General features: G+C 46.7%; 1 protein-coding gene across 9 annotated transcripts in view; it reads right to left on the bottom strand.

The window, feature by feature from the left end:
• LOC119966963 (WD repeat-containing protein 26) overlaps positions 1-15275 on the bottom strand; it is a 208141-nt gene extending 192866 nt beyond the window's left edge. For all 9 annotated transcript variants that reach the window (XR_005460880.1, XM_038798916.1, XM_038798917.1 and 6 more), the window contains exons 1-3: positions 14740-15275; positions 12894-12993; positions 12745-12801 (exon numbers count right to left, since the gene is read on the bottom strand). Coding sequence is in view for 8 of the 9 variants with exons in the window: in XM_038798916.1 (XP_038654844.1) it covers positions 12745-12801; positions 12894-12993; positions 14740-15026 (444 nt within the window). In the remaining variant the exon portion in view is untranslated. The remainder of the gene's footprint in view (positions 1-12744; positions 12802-12893; positions 12994-14739) is intronic.
• Positions 15276-15736: the final 461 nt, after the last annotated feature.

Below are 15736 nucleotides of genomic sequence, written 5' to 3'. Positions count from 1 at the left end.
GTCTGTAGTGTTATTGTGCATGAGTAAACCATACTGTGTGTAAATAAAGTACCATTGACTTTGAACTAACTAACTGGTGTATTGGCTCTTTGATCAGTATTCGGTTAAACCTTGTGGCGGTATCAAGAGATACCTGGCGACTCTGAAAGCATATTCATAATTAAGATTAAGAAAGGCGACTGTATTAACCGCCATATTTATAGCCGCTAAAAAAGAGCAACAGTACTTAGCCCCCTACTGTACTCCCTATACACACACGACTGCGTTGCAAAATTTGGCTCCAACTCCATCTACAGGTTTGCTGACGACACGATCATAGTGGGTCGGATCTCAAACAAGGATGAGTCAGAGTACAGGAAGGAGATAGAGAATACAGGAAGAGATAGAAAATCTAGTGGAGTGGTGCAACAAAAACAATCACTCCCTCAATGTCAGCAGAACGAAAGAGCTGGTTATTGACTTCAGGAAGCAAAGTATCGTACACACCCGTCAGCATCAACTGGTGGAGATGGTTGACAGCTTCAAAATCCTAGGTGTGCACATAACCAACAACCTGTCCTGGTCCATCCACTTCAAGGCTACGATCAAGAAAGCACAACAGTGCCTTTACTTTCTCAGGAAACTAACCAAATTCAGCATGTCCACATTGATTCTTACCAACAGGTGCAGCATAGAAAGCATCCTATCTCGCTGCATCACAGCCTGGTATGGCAACTGCTCTTGACTGTAAGAAACTACAGAGAGTCATAAACAAGGCCCAGGTAATCACGCGAACCCACCTCCCATCCATTGACTGTCTACACCACCCGCTGACTTGGGAAAGCGGGCAGCATAATCAAAGACCCCTCCCCACACGGCTTATTCACTCTTGCAACTTTTTCCATTGGGCAGGAGATACAAACTCTGAGAACACACTAACAGATTCTTCCCTGCTGTTACCAGACTACTAAACAACCCTCTTATGGGCTGATCTTCACACATCTTCTCTACTGAGTAGTACTACACTGTATGGTTCACCTGATACTTGTGTCTATGTATTTACATTGTGTATTTTATGTTTGCCCTGTGCATTTTCTTTTCATGCATGGAATGATCTGTCTGAGCTGTACGCAGAACAATACTTTTCACTGTACCTCGGTACACATGACAATAAACAAATCCAATCCAATCAACTTAGTGTCATCTACAAACTTTAATACATTACTCTTGGTCCCCAACTCCAAATCATCTATGTAAATTGCAAACAATTGCGGTCCCAAAACAGATCCTAGGCACACCACGAACCACTGATCGCCAACCAGAAAAACACCCATTTATCCCCACTCTTTGCTTTGTGTTAGTTGTAGGATGATGTGGGAGCTGGTGGGTCCATTGTGATTCCCAGTGAATATATCACAGCAAGAGTTGGTAACTTGAGGAACTTCGGCTCAAGAGTTGATGAACTGGAGTATGAGCTTCAGACGCTGCTACACACCAGGGAGAGGGAAGAGTTGCCCTCACCCGTGTTTCAGGAGGCAGTCACACCCCTTAGATTAATTACCTTGAGATTGGCCAGTGATCAGATACAGGAGGGTGTGACTATGAGTGAGGTAGGTAGAGAGAGATCAAGAGGGATCCCGAGAGAAGGTTCAGCTGGGATAGATGCACAGCCAAAATTAGAGAGATCAAGTGAGTCAGGAAGACGTAGTGAAGTCACTTGGGACTTTGGCAAGATTTATTTTAATGCGAGGAGTCTGACGAAAAAGGCAGATGAATTTAAGGCACAAATTAAAATATGGATATGATGTTGTTGCTGTCACTGAGACATGGTTGAGAAGGGGGCAGGATTGGCAGCTCAATACTCCAGAATACAGAATCTTCAGGCAAGATAGGGAAGGAGGTAAAAGAGGGGGTGTCAGAGTTTTGATTAGGGAATCAATCACAGCAGTAAGGAGGGATGACATCTTAGAAGGCTCTTCAACTGAGGCCACATGGGTAGAACTTATAAACCAAACACATTGGGGGCCTATGGAACACTCCCACCAAACAGTCCGAGAGAAGTAGAAGAGCAGATATATATGGCAAATTTTAGAGAAGTGTAAAAATAATAGGGTCATGATAGTGGGGGATTTCAACTTCCCCAATATTAACTGGGGAAGCCAAAATGTGAAAGGTTTAGCTGGAGCGTAATTCTTGAAATGCATCCAGAGGAACTATTTAAGCCAGTACGTAGAAGGACCTACAAGAGGGGGCGCGATCCTGGACTTAATTTTCGGTAACAAAGCTAGGTAGGTGGTTAAGTATCAGTGAGGGAACATTTTGCAGACAATGATCATAGGCAATGATCAGGGCAGCACGGTAGCACAAGTGGATAGCACTGTGGCTTCACAGTGCCAGGGTCCCAGGTTCATTTCCCCGCTGGGTCACTGTCTGTGCTGAGTCTGCAACATTCTCCCCGTGTCTGCGTGGGTTTCCTCTGGGTGCTCCGGTTTCCACCCACAGTCCAAAGACGTGCAGGTTAGGTGGATTGGCCATGCTAAATTGCCCTTAGTGACCCAAAAAGGTTAGGGGGGGGGGGTTATTGGGATAGTACGTGCACAGTACAGGCCCTTCAGCCCACTATGTTGTGCCAACCATTTATCCTAATCTAAGATCAACCTAACCTACAGCCCTTCAATTTACTGCTGTCCATGTGCCTGTCCAAGAGTCGCTTAAATGTCACTAATGACTCTGACTCCACCACCTCTGCTGGCAGTGCATTCCACGCACCCACCACTCTGTGCAAAGAACCTACCTCTGACATCTCCCCTATACCTTCCTCCAATCACCTTAAAATTATGTCCCCTCGTGACCGCCATTTCCACCCTGGGGAAAAGTCTCTGGCTATCCACTCTATCCATGCCTCTCATCACCTTGTACACCTCTATCAAGTCACCTCTCTTCCTTCTTCGCTCCAGCGAGAAAAGCCCTAGCTCCCTCAACCTTTCTTCATAAGACATGCCCTCCAGTCCAGGCAGCATCCTGGTAAATCTCCTCTGCACCCTCTCCAAAGCATCCACATCCTCCCTATAATGAGGCGACCAGAACTGGACACAATATTCCAAGTGTGGTCTAACCAGGGTTTTATAAAGCTGCAGCAAAACCTCACGGCTCTTAAACGCAATCCCCCTGTTAATGAAATCCAACACACCATAACAATCCTATCAGCCTGGGTGGCAACTTTGAGGGATCTATGTACGTGGACCCCAAGATCCCTCTGTTCCTCCACACTTCCAAGAATCCTGCCTTTAGTTCTGTATTCAGCATTCAAATTCGACCTTCTAAAATGAATCATTTACGTAGGTTGAACTCCACGTGCCACTTCTCAGTCCAGCTCTGTATCCTGACTCTGTGACTTCAACATGTAGGTGGAATGGGAAAATCAGGTTGGTAGCGGAACTCAAGAAAGGGAATTTGTGGAATATCTACGAGATGGTTTTTTGAATTAGCTTGTGGTAGAGTCCATTATGGAACATGCATTCTGGCATTCTGGATTTTATGATGTGTAACGAGGCCGACTTTATTAGGGAAATTAAGGTGAAGGAACCCTGAGGGGCAGTGACCACAATATGATAGAATACACCCTGTAGTTTCAGAGGGAATCAGATGTAACGGCATGACAATTGAGCAATTACAAAGACATGAGGGAGGAGCTGATCAGAGTTGATTGGAAAAGGAGCCTAGCAGGGAAAACAGTGGAACAGCAATGGCAAGAGTTTTTGAAGGTTATTTCAGGAGGCTCAGCAGGAATCATTCCAAGGAGGAAACACTAAGGGGAGGACAAGGCAACCAAGGCTGACAAGTGAAGTCAGCGACAGCATAAAAGCAAAAGAAAAAGTAAACAATGTGGCGAGGTTTAGTGGGAAGATTGGGAAGCCTTTCAAAACAAGCAGAGGACAACTAAAAAGCATAAGGGGGGGAAGAAGATGAAATAAGAGTGTCAGCTAGCTAGTAATATAAAAAGATTGCGAGAGATTCCCCCCCCCCCCCCCCCCCCCCCCCCCCCCCCGATATATAAAAGGTAAGAGTCAAGAATGAACAGTCGACAACTGGAAAATTAGGTTGGAGAAGTAATGGGGAACAAGGAAATGGCAAGAGAAACTGAATAGGTACGTTGCATCAGTCTTCATAGTGGAAGTCACCAGTGGTATACCAGAACCTAAAGAGAGTCAAGGGCAGAAGTGAGGGTGGTGGCCATCATGAAGGAGAAGGTGCTAGGGAAGCTGAAAGGTCTGAAAATGTATATACATCACCTGGACCGGATGGACGAGGTTCTGAAGGGGATTGTGGACGTATCGGTGGTGATATTTCAGGAATCACTGGAACTGGCTGATGTAACACCCTTGCTTAGAGGGGGAGGCAGAAAACGGGAAATGATAGGCTGGTTAGCCTGACTTCCATTGTTGGTAGATTTTAAGAGACGATTCTTGAAGAGAAGATTGCAGAGAACTTGGAAGTGCTAAAAACTGGTAAAACTGGAGTGAGTCAGCACAGCTTCGTCAAGGGGAGGTCATGCCAAACAAATGTTAGAATTCTTTGAAGAGGTGATGAAGAAATTAGACAAAGGAGAACCAGTGAACATAATTTGGATTTTCAGAAGATCTTTGACAATGTGCCGTCCAGGAGGCTGCTAAATAATACAAGAGCCCAAGGTATTAGGGGCAAGGTACTGGCATGAGTGGCTTACTGCAGAAAACAGAACCGGGATAAAAGGGGAATTTTTCAGGATGGCAGCCAGGCGCCGGAATGTGGCAACTAGGGGCTTTTCACAGTAACTTAATTTGAAGCCTACTTGTGACAATAAGCGATTTTCATTCATTTCATTTCAGTGACTAGTGGTGTTCTGCAGGGGTCAATGTTGGAACCATTACTATTCACAATATACATTAATGACCTCGAAGGAGGAACTGAGGGCATGTCATTTGAGGAACGGTTGAGGACTCTGGGTCTATACTCAATGGAATTTAGAAGGAGGCGGCGGAAGTTATTGAAACTTATAGAATACGGAGAGGCCGAGGTAGAGTGGGCGTGGAGATAATGTTTCCCCTTTAGGAGAAACTAGAACCAGAGGACACAGCTTCTGACTGAAGGGACGATTCCTTAAAACGGAAATGAGGAAGAATTTCTTCAGCTGGAGGGTGGTGAATCAGAGCGTATATGAATGGGTTCTTCTTGAGGGGTGGAGGATAGGTGTGAGCGGCGTTCTAAGAGGCCGGCAAACCACACGCACATGTTTTGGTCTTGCCCCAAGCTTGTTAGTTTTTGGGTTTCCTTTTTTGAAAAGATGTCAGGGATTCTGGTGTTAAGGTGGAGCCGAGCCCAGGGCAGCATGGTGGCACAGTGGTTAGCATTGCTGCCTCATGGCACCGAGGTCCCAGGTTCGATCCCAGCTCTGGGTCACTGTGTGGAGTTTGCACATTCTCCCCGTGTTTGCGTGGGTTTCGGCCCACAACCCAAAGATGTGCTGGCTAGGTGGATTGGCCACAATAAATTGTCCCTTAATTGGAAAATATTAATTGTGTACTCTAAATTTATTTCAAAAAGGTGGAGCCGAGACCGATGGTGGCCAATTTTGGAGCGTCGGAATTGCCGGTGCTGCGGGGGGACAAAGGCAGATGGTTATTAAGGGCGGTGGCAGCAGAGATAGTGGATGCAGTTGTAATATTTCAGAACTCTGGATTCTGGAACGGTCCGGCAGATTGGAACACGCTAATATGATGCACCTATTGAAAAAAGGAGAGCGACAAAAAGTAGGAAACTATAGAAGGGTTAGCTTGTCCTCAGTGGTGGGAAGTTGCTGGAATCAATCGTGAAGGAGTCGATGGCTCAACATTTGGAAAGACAAAGCTCAATCCACCACTCAGCATGGTTTTGTGAAAGGCAAGTCATGCTTGACAAAACTTTTTTTTTAAATAAATATTTTTATTGAAGGTTGCATTTTTACACTGTACAAGGAATGGATGAAACGGTTATAATTTACACATTGTTCGTTTTCGACACCCCCGCTCCCCTTTTTCACTGTCTCAGTGTCCTATCCCAAGTCCTTCCCTTCAATGGAGATGGTTTGTTTTACTCATAGCTTTGTGAAGAGCCCTCCGGTCCCGGTCTCTCCCTGCGTCCGTGTCTCTCCCCCCCCCACCACCGCTTGCATCCCTCCTCGTTCCTGCCTGCTTTCTGTGGCCCCCATTTGACCGTCCCCCCCCCCATCCCATCTTTCTATCCTTGTTGGCTTTGATCAGGTCTTGGAACAGGCCAATGAATGGCCCCCATGCTTTATGGATGCCATCGTCTGACCCTGGTGTGCTTGATCTTCTCCAGATGGAGAAATTCCAATAGGTTTACCAGCCAGTCTAGAGCTGTGGGTGGTGCTGCTGATCTCCAGTCGAGCGGGGTTCTCCGGGGGTGACGAGGGAAGCAAATGCAAGGGTGTTGCCCCTCTTCCCCGTATGATGTTTTTGCTGGTTCGATACCCCGAAGACTGCCAATCTTGGGCACGGCTCCACCCGTACCCCCACAACCTTGGACATCACCTCGAAGAAGGCTGCCCAAAATCCGACAAGTGTGGGGCAGGCCCAGAACGTCTGGGCGTGGTTGGCCGGGCCACCATAGCACCATTCACATTTGTCCTCCACCTCATGCAGGTTCCTGTCAGGTGTGCACCACTTTAAGCTGCATGAGGTTTTGCCTGGCGCAGGAGGTGGAGTTGGCCCAGTTCAGTGCTTTGTGCCAGATTCCACACCCTACTTCCATCCCTAATTCTTCTCCCATGTTCCGTCTAGTGGGGAGCGTGTCCTTTCTAATAGTCGTCTTTATTTGTCTCCTCAGATCCCTTTTTCCATACTGTCCCTGTTCAGTAGCCCCTCCAACCTGGTCTCTCTTGGGCCCTAGTCTACCTAGTCGTCTCCTTGTGGAGAAAGTTTTTGACTTCCAAATGTCGGAGCTCCTGGCGTTCGGTAGTTCCAGTCTCTGTCAGCCCTAAGGTCACAGGTGTAAAGGTCCCAAATCGCTAGCATTCCGCTGTCCTGTCTCCACCTCAAAAAGGTGGCGTCTAACATGGCTGGTGGAAACCTGTGGTTGCTGCAGATGGGGGCCATGGTGGACACCTCAAATATTGTCTCATCTGGTTCCAGGTTCTTCGTGTTGCTACTACCACTGGGCTGGTGAGTGTTTTGCCAGCGGGGATGGGACCTTGACAAACTTGCTTGAGTTCTTTGAGGACCTAAAAGGGGAGGCGGCGACGTAGTGGTATAGTCACTGGACTAGTAAACAGAGACCCAGAGTCTCTGGGGACCCAGGTTCAAATCCTCCCACTGCAGGTGGTGAAATTTGAATTCAATAAAAATCTAGAATGACAATGAAACCATTGTCGTTTGTTGTAAAAATCCATCTGTTCACTAATGTCCTTTAAGGAAGGAAATCTGTTATCCTTACCTGGTGTGGCCTGCACATGACTCCAGACACACAGCAATGTTGGTGACTCTTAACTGTTCTCTCAAGGGCATTTAGGGACGGGCAATAAATACTGACATAACCTGCGACGCCCACATCCCATGAACAAATTTTTTTAAACCTGCAAGGCGGATAACGGGGAACCTGTGAATGTGGTATATCTAGACTTGCAGAAGACATGTGACAAGGTGCCGCATAAAATACTGATCCAGAAGGCGAGGTCGCAGGGGATTGGGGGTATAGTATTAGATTGAGGATTGGCTGACTGACAGAAAGCAGGGATAAACAGGTCCTCCTCTGGCTGGCGAACTGTAACTAGCGGGGACCTCAACTGTTCACAATCTAGATAAATGATATGCAAACAGATGATACTAAAATAAGTGCAAAAGCAGGCAGTGAAAAGGAGATGGAAGATTTTACAGATGGATATAGATAGGCTGGGAGGTTGGGCCAAAATTTGGCAGATGGAGTTTAATGTAGATAAATGTGGTTATCCCTTTTGGTCGAAAAAATAGAAAATCAAGTGATCTAAATGGAAAGCAGATTCAATTGTGCCTGGGCAGAGGAATCTGGGTGTCTTTGTTCATCGCAAAAGTGGGTATGCAGGTACAGCATGTAATTAAAAAGGCAAATGAAATGTTAGCGTTTATTGGAAAAGGATTGGACTATTAAAGTGTTGTTGCAATTGTATAGGGTGTTGGTGAGACCACATCTAGAGTAGTGTGTCCAGTTTGGTCTCGTTAGGGGCTGGTTTAGCTCACAAGGCTAAATCGCTGGCTTTTAAAGCAGACCAAGCAGGCCAGCAGCACGGTTCTATTCCCGTACCAGCCTCCCCGGACAGGCGCCGGAATGTGGCGACTAGGGGCTTTTCACAGTAACTTCATTGAAGCCTACTGGTGACAATAAGCGATTTTCATTATTTAAGGAAGGATGTGGTGGGATTGGAGGCAGTTCAGAGGAGGTTCACCAGATTGATTCCAGGGATGACGTAAAAGGAGAGATTAAACAGTTTGGGCTTATACTTACTGGAATTTAGAAGGACGGAGGGATCTGATTGAGGTATGTAAAAGGGATTGATAAAAGTAAACTTAGACCAAATGTTCCCACTTGTGTGGCAATCTAGAATGAGGTGTCACAGATATAGGTTGAGGGGCGGTAGATTTAGAAGTGAGATGAGGAGGAGCTATTTCTCACAGGAGGATGGTGAATTTGTGGAACTCCCTGCCCCATAGTGCAGTGGACTCGGTCATTAAATGGTTTCAAGAAGGCGATGGCTAGATCTCTGATAAAAATGGCAGAGCAGGCTCAAAGGGCTGAATTGCCTACTTCTTCTGCTCCTAATTCCTATGTCATGGCCTTCCTAATAGACCGGAGGAGAGTCTTGCTTGGGTGGGGGTCTCCGACACCACCTGAGGCTTCAGCTTGGTTAGTGGACCTGGTGGAATTTCTGGACCTGAAATTTGCCATGAGGGGGTCGGTGGATGGGTTTTACTCAGGATTACATCCTAAGGAGCTGGTTACTGTCAGCTGTTTTTTTTGGGGGGGGGGGGGGCCAGTCTAGTAGGGTGTTCTTTGTTTGGGGGGGGGGAGGGGAGAAAGGGGGGGGGGAGAGGAGGTGAAGAGACTCGGGGGGGGGGCGCATCTGGGTACAAAATTGGGCACGGGTGGAGTTGTGTCGGGGATATTTGTGTAATAATGAAAAGGTTTGAATATTTTGTCAGCTATAAACTAAATAATAATCTTTGTCACGAGTAGGCCTTACATTAAGACTGCAATGAAGTTACTGTGAAAAGCCCCTAGTCGCCACATTCTGGCGACTGTTCGGGTCTCAGGGGGAGAATTCAGAATGTCCAATTCACCTAACAAGCACGTCTTTCGGGACTTGAGAGAGAAAACCGGAGCACCTGGTGGAAACCCACGCAGAAACGGGGATAACATGCAGACTTGAACCAAAATACTTGAATAAAAATATATATATTTTTTAAATAATGGATTTGAACACCTTCCCCAAGGAAGATGTTAGGGCAGCACGGTAGCATAGTGATTAGCACAATTGCTTCACAGCGCCAGGGTCCAGGTTCGATTCCCGGCTTGGGTCACTGTCTGTGTGGAGTCTGCACATCCTCCCAGTGTGTGCGTGGGTTTCCTCCGGGTGCTCCGGTTTCCTCCCACAGTCCAAATATGTGCAGGTTAGGTGGATTGGCCATGCTAAATTGCCCCAAAGTGTCCAGAATTGCCCTTAGTGTTGGGTGGGGTTACTGGGTTATGGGGATAGGGTGGTGTGCGGTTGGGTGGGGTGCTTTTTCCAAGAGCTGGTGCAGACTCGATGGGCCGAATTGCCTCTTTCTGCACTTCAAATTCTATCTCTGAATCTAACTGGCCTGCAGTTTCATGCTTTCAATTTCCTTTCTCTCTTGAATTGTGGTGTTACATCTGCAGATTTTCAATCCGCTAGGACCGTTACAGAATCTAAGAATTTTGGACGGTTACAACCAATGCACTCTCTGCAGCACTTCTAAAATCCCAAAACACGTCAAGGGAATCTAGTCCCATTAGTTTTCTTTCTTTTTTCCATATAAATTTAGAGTAGCCAATTATTTTTTTTCCAATTTTAGGGGCAATTTAGCATGACCAATCTACCTGGCCTGCACATCTTTGGGTTGTGGGGGTGAAACCCACGCAGACATGGGGAGAGTGTGCAAACTCCACACGGGCAGTGACGCATGGCCGGGATTCAAACCCGGGTCCTCAGCGCCGCAGTCCCAGTGCTAACCACTGTGCCACATGCCGCCTCCATCCCATTAGTTTTCTTAACCGCAGAATGGTAATTAGGACGTGTACACAGCCACAGCCAGCATAATGTTTGATCTTCAGCCTGTGCCTATCAAGCCAATCACAGCTGGAGTGTTCACAGTTACTTCAAAGCCAAAGCAAAACTTTCACTGCGTACTTGTATATCATCCTAGAGGTTCCAGAGAATGGTTCACAACCAATGAAACATATTACTGGTTATAATTACGGTTCTTGTATGGAATACAATTTGCAGCAAGGTCCCATATGCAGCAATGAGAAATTACCACATGATCTCCAAGCAACATTGGATTGAGGATAAATATTGCCCAGACACTGCTCTTTAAATAACACCAAGGAATTTTTACATCCACCCATTGTGCAGATAGGATATCAGTTTAATGTTTCATTAAAAAAAGCGTGCACACTCTGGAATAGGATTTGAAACCACAACCACTTAATTCAGAGGAGCGCATGCTTGCATTGAATCACAGTCGAATCGTAGAGGATTTTGGAGGGGAGGAGAGATGAATGGGTAGGTTGGGGGAAAAAAAATCCTAGTTTTCAATTTGATTCTATCACTGGATTATGGACAATTTTTTAAAAAACATGACGATAACACAAATGCATGGCAGGTCAGCAGTTAATGTTCCAAGAAACTGTATCATGATTGGTGTAAAATGGTGGAAAGAGATCACCGAGGACAGAATAATCAATCTTTATTGTCACAAGTATGCTTACATTAACACTGCAATGACGTTACTGTGAAAAGCCCCTAGTCGCCACATTCCGGCGCCTGTTCGGGTCACAGAGGGAGAATTCAGAATGTCCAGTTCACCTAACAGCATGTCTTTCGGGACTTGTGGAGGAAACCGGGGCACCCAGAGGAAACCCACGCAGACACGGGAAGAACGCGCAGACTCCACAGAGACAGTGACCCAAGCCAGGAATCAAATCTGGGACCCAGGTGCTGTGAAGCAACAGTGCTAACCACTGTGCTATTGTGCCACCCGAAGAGAATGTAAAGCACTAGCTTTTTTTTTTTCTCTATTGCTTCACCCAAGTAGCTCTCTCGCATGCTTACGAGGCATTCCTCCAAAAGGAGCACAAACTCAAATACCATCTCTTCCTCTCAGAACTCATATCACCATTGAAAATCATCAGCTCCACCAAATTAATGCAGAGAACAGGACTTTGAATGGCATCTCAAGAGGACCAATATAGTTTGCTTACAGCGCAGAACGTACTATTAGGTATTCCAAGTGCTTTCAAAATGTACATTGTAGTTTTAAGCTGGTTACTTTTCCTTCAGTACATTATGTTTCATTTTCAGGGAATTGTTATGGCGCAAGAGGTGGCCATTAGGCCTGTGTCTGCACCAGCTCTCCAAACGAGCATCCAGATTTAGCGCCATTGCTTTGCATTTTCCCCATGCCCTTGCACATTGTTTCTATTCATCATCTAATGCCCTCTTGAATGCATCGATTGAACCTGCCTCCACTGCATTTCCAGGCATTGCACTGCAGACCCCAACGAGTCACTGTGTGAAAAGTTAATTTTCTCATATTGCATTTGCTTTTTTCTGCAAATCACTTTAATCTGTGACCTCTTGTTCTTGATCCTTATACGTGTGGGAACAGTTTCTCTCCACCTACTCTGCCCAGCACCCTAATAATTTTTAAAACCTCTATAAATGTCTTCTTAGCCTTCTCCTTTCCAAGAAGATCAGTCCCAACCTCTCTAATCTATCCTCATAACTGAAGCTTCTCATCCCTGGAACCATTCACGCAAACCTCTTCAGTACTCTCTCCAATGGTTTCACACCCTACCAAGGTGCATTTGCCATTTACGGAGTGTAATAACATTAACGTACTCTAGTAAATCACACCCAAGGTAAAACTGCACTTCTCATCTGAAATTCATGGTACATCTCAAATTGCTGATCACCACAAATAGCTACTTTATAACTAATATTCAAGAAAATGTGATACTTGTACAATTAAGTTTTATTAAATCCTACTGCAGTTTATATTTCTGATGCTAAATACGTAGGGAAGACAATTCCAAATTCACAGAATGTGCAAGAAAATAAACAATCTAGTTCTAATCCTTTCTACAAAAGTCCTCAAAAGGGTTAAGTGTACAGAGATGTAATTATGGGCTTTAAACGTCAGTTCCTGTTCCATCCCCCTCCCCAGTCCTGGACAGAAAGCTCTCCAAACCCTCTAAAAAAACAAATGAATCAGCTGGAACAGTCAAGCAGCTGATCATCTTTGTTTATCCTCACTTCTAATCCAGCACAATCACTGGCCTTTTCCATCTCTACCCCACAACCCCCACCCAAAAACAAACCACATATTCTTCTGTTGAACATTTAGTCAACTGCTGGCCTACCCTGGTATTTCCGGAATTTTTTATATTGATACAAATTTGTTTTTAAATGGGAAGAACAAAAAAATCCACTCTGCAACTTTGATTATTGCTTACCACAATCACATGAGGTGAATGCACCAAAGACTTCAATTCATTAAGATCATTTTCAGCCTATTGACAAAAACAATAATAATTAGTTTAGTCCAAGGCATTCAATGCAAAGGATTTGTGTACATCATTATAGAGAGCTGAGAACAGGTTACCTTTTCCCATTCTCCATCTATTACGTGATTGCGGAATTTAGTTGCAGAAGGATGTTCCAAACGGCAGCCCGATTCCTGCATCAAAAGATCCACCGTTTGGCTGCAAAATAAATAATTCAAACCTTGAAGCCCAACCACAGAATTGAAAAAGGAAATTTGGAACTGATGACAACTTACCACTAAAATCCACAGCATTTTAAAAATGACCAGATCATTACAGTTAAATCTATTACTTTAAAACAAATTCCCCAAGTAAATGATGTGCCAGGATATCATTATGTCAAACTTATAGCCTTTGCTTAATGTGCACGTGTATAGCTGTAAATCAAACATTCATGTTCTATAAATAGACGGTCAATAAGTCCAAAAGTTAATTCCACAAATAGCTTGGTCACAAAGCACCCATCCCAAGGGCCCTTTCATTTAGAGTGAACTGCATTCCAGGTTTTCTTGGGCAGATGATCGAAGTAATCTGGATTTTCAGCTTTATTTATTTTCCCAAATCCAAGTTCTATACCCATTAAATTCATATTACGGTACAAGGGGGAAAAAACTACCAAACATATGTTTTCTATTTTGAATTTTTAAGGTTGATTACTTGGTAATTTCCTTCTCTATTTCACTGCAAGATCTAAAAAATAGCTGAAATAATTAAGTTTGGAATTAATGAGCCACAGAATTAGAAATGGTTCTGTTACATCAATGTATAGTTAGTTCCATGTCATTAAATCACAGCTAAGATACCATCACTGGTGTTCAGAAGTACAAAACTGGTCATCCCATGGCATTTACTTCTTCCCATGTACCATTTTTGGTTTGGACTTAAATACATGCTCAACCTCAAAGTGAAAAACCACACGCAATAATTTTAAGGAAAGGAAAATTCTATTTCTCCAATCCCTAAAGAAAACTATACAGAAGTTCTGGGATATCAATCACATATCCACATTTCCTATTCTGAAAAGATATCGTCCAGTTCAATGTTCACAAGCAGCCACAGAAAACAGACGGCCAACACATACTGTGCAGCTCTGGATAGAATTTTTCCCAGATAAGCAATGTGGGATTGACTAGGATAGGTGACATTATTATTCAGGAAAAAAAAGATAAGCACAAAACTCATTCAAACTATTATTTTGTGTAACTATCGATGCTCCCACCTCCCGCAGCCCCGCCCTTCGCCAACGGACAGTACAGGTTTTGGGTGAGGTCAATCAAAAAATGGGGTAAATATCAGCGACAAATTCATGAATTACGCCTAAAAGCAATTTTAAAATTCCAACAGACAGCACAAGACTGCAATTACTCCCTTAGCTACCTTCATAAGTAAGTACTTGCAAACTTGAGGGTACACTGGGCCACAAAAGATCGGCAGAATTCGGGGTCAGGGTGAAAGGGCTTCCGGAATTCAATTAAATAAGCAGGTTTCATACTGCGCTACCCTGATTTCTTTCACTCTTCAGTGCACTGTTACCTGCTTTTACTTCAAGTCAAGGGACACATTTGGCCATTTTTGCCAGTATCAGTTGCCACTCCTTGGTTTACCCATGGTATCTTTAAAAGTTTTTAAAAAACATTTCCTCTTGGTCACTTTGCGTGGCGCTCGGTCCCACAAAGCTGAGTGTTTGCCCAATTTCTCTTCTATAGTAAATGAGTTACTTTACTCATTGCCCAAGTTTTATTCATGGTGCCCACTCTCTCTGGTTTCACTCAGATTTAGTTTGGGCAGCTGTATTCCGTGGTCTCTCAGCTTGGGTAGACAGGCCCTTCAGTAAACCACACCAGCACAGTTCGCATGGCCTGGGTGCATTCTGTAGGCCCAGCTGCAGCCCCGGGTTTAACTCACTTCAGGCCCAGGCCGTGCAGGTGTTGTCCGATCAGGCGGATGACATCCTCGTCGCTCTGGGACAGGCGCTTCTTCTTTTTGAGGGAGGTTTGCTCGGGATTGAGGGCCCCAGGCCCGGGGGGCAGGGAGGAGGAGGAGGGCAACCCGTTGGAGTGGCTCTGGGAGAAGGCCAAATTGCTGCTGTTGGAGGTGGGCTCGTCCCCGGGCTCGGTTTGGCTGGAGTCCCCGTTCTGGCCCCCCGCGGCAGAGGCAGCCTCGCCGCCACCCTGGTTCCCGTTGGCCTGCATGACTCCGGGAGCCTGGCGCCCCGAGCCGCCCAGGAGCAGGAGGCCGCTGAAGTGAGCTGGGGGGAGGTTGGTGCTGGGGCCCAGCGCCGCCGCCCCGGGCTCGGCCTCCGCCGCTCGCTGCTTCTTCCGCGGTGGCGGAGACACTCCGCCGCTCTCCGAGTCGGAGGACGAGGAGGAGGCCAGAGTGAACGGCGTGTCCTCGGCCGCAGCTGCCGCCGTGGTGGGGGCCTCGCTGCCGGCCCGCTGGTGGGTGGGGGTGGGGGTGGGGGTGGGGGGGGGAGTGGTGGGTGGGGGTGGGGGGGGGAGTGGTGGGTGGGGGTGGGGGGGGGGAGTGGTGGGTGGGGGTGGGGGGGGGAGTGGTGGGTGGGGGTGGGGGGGGAGTGGTGGGTGGGGGTGGGGGGGGGAGTGGTGGGTGGGGGTGGGGGGGGGAGTGGTGGGTGGGGTGGGGGGGGGAGTGGTGGGTGGGGGTGGGGGAGTGGTGGGTGGGGGGGGGGAGTGGTGGGTGGGGGGGGGAGTGGTGGGTGGGGGGGGGAGTGGTGGGTGGGGGGGGGGTGGTGGTGGGTGGGGGGGGGAGTGGTGGGTGGGGGTGGGGGGGAGTGGTGGTGGGGGTGGGGGGGAGTGGTGGGTGGGGGGTGGGGGGGAGTGGGGGTGGGGGGGGGGGGAGTGGTGGGTGGGGGTGGGGGGGGAGTGGTGGGTGGGGGTGGGGGGGA

The sequence above is a fragment of the Scyliorhinus canicula genome, chromosome 6 (genome assembly GCF_902713615.1).
Source record: "Scyliorhinus canicula chromosome 6, sScyCan1.1, whole genome shotgun sequence".
In the NCBI taxonomy this organism is placed as follows: Eukaryota; Metazoa; Chordata; class Chondrichthyes; order Carcharhiniformes; family Scyliorhinidae; genus Scyliorhinus; species Scyliorhinus canicula.
The sequence above is the reverse complement of the archived record's forward strand: the minus strand, read 5'-3'. Positions and strand labels throughout refer to the sequence as shown.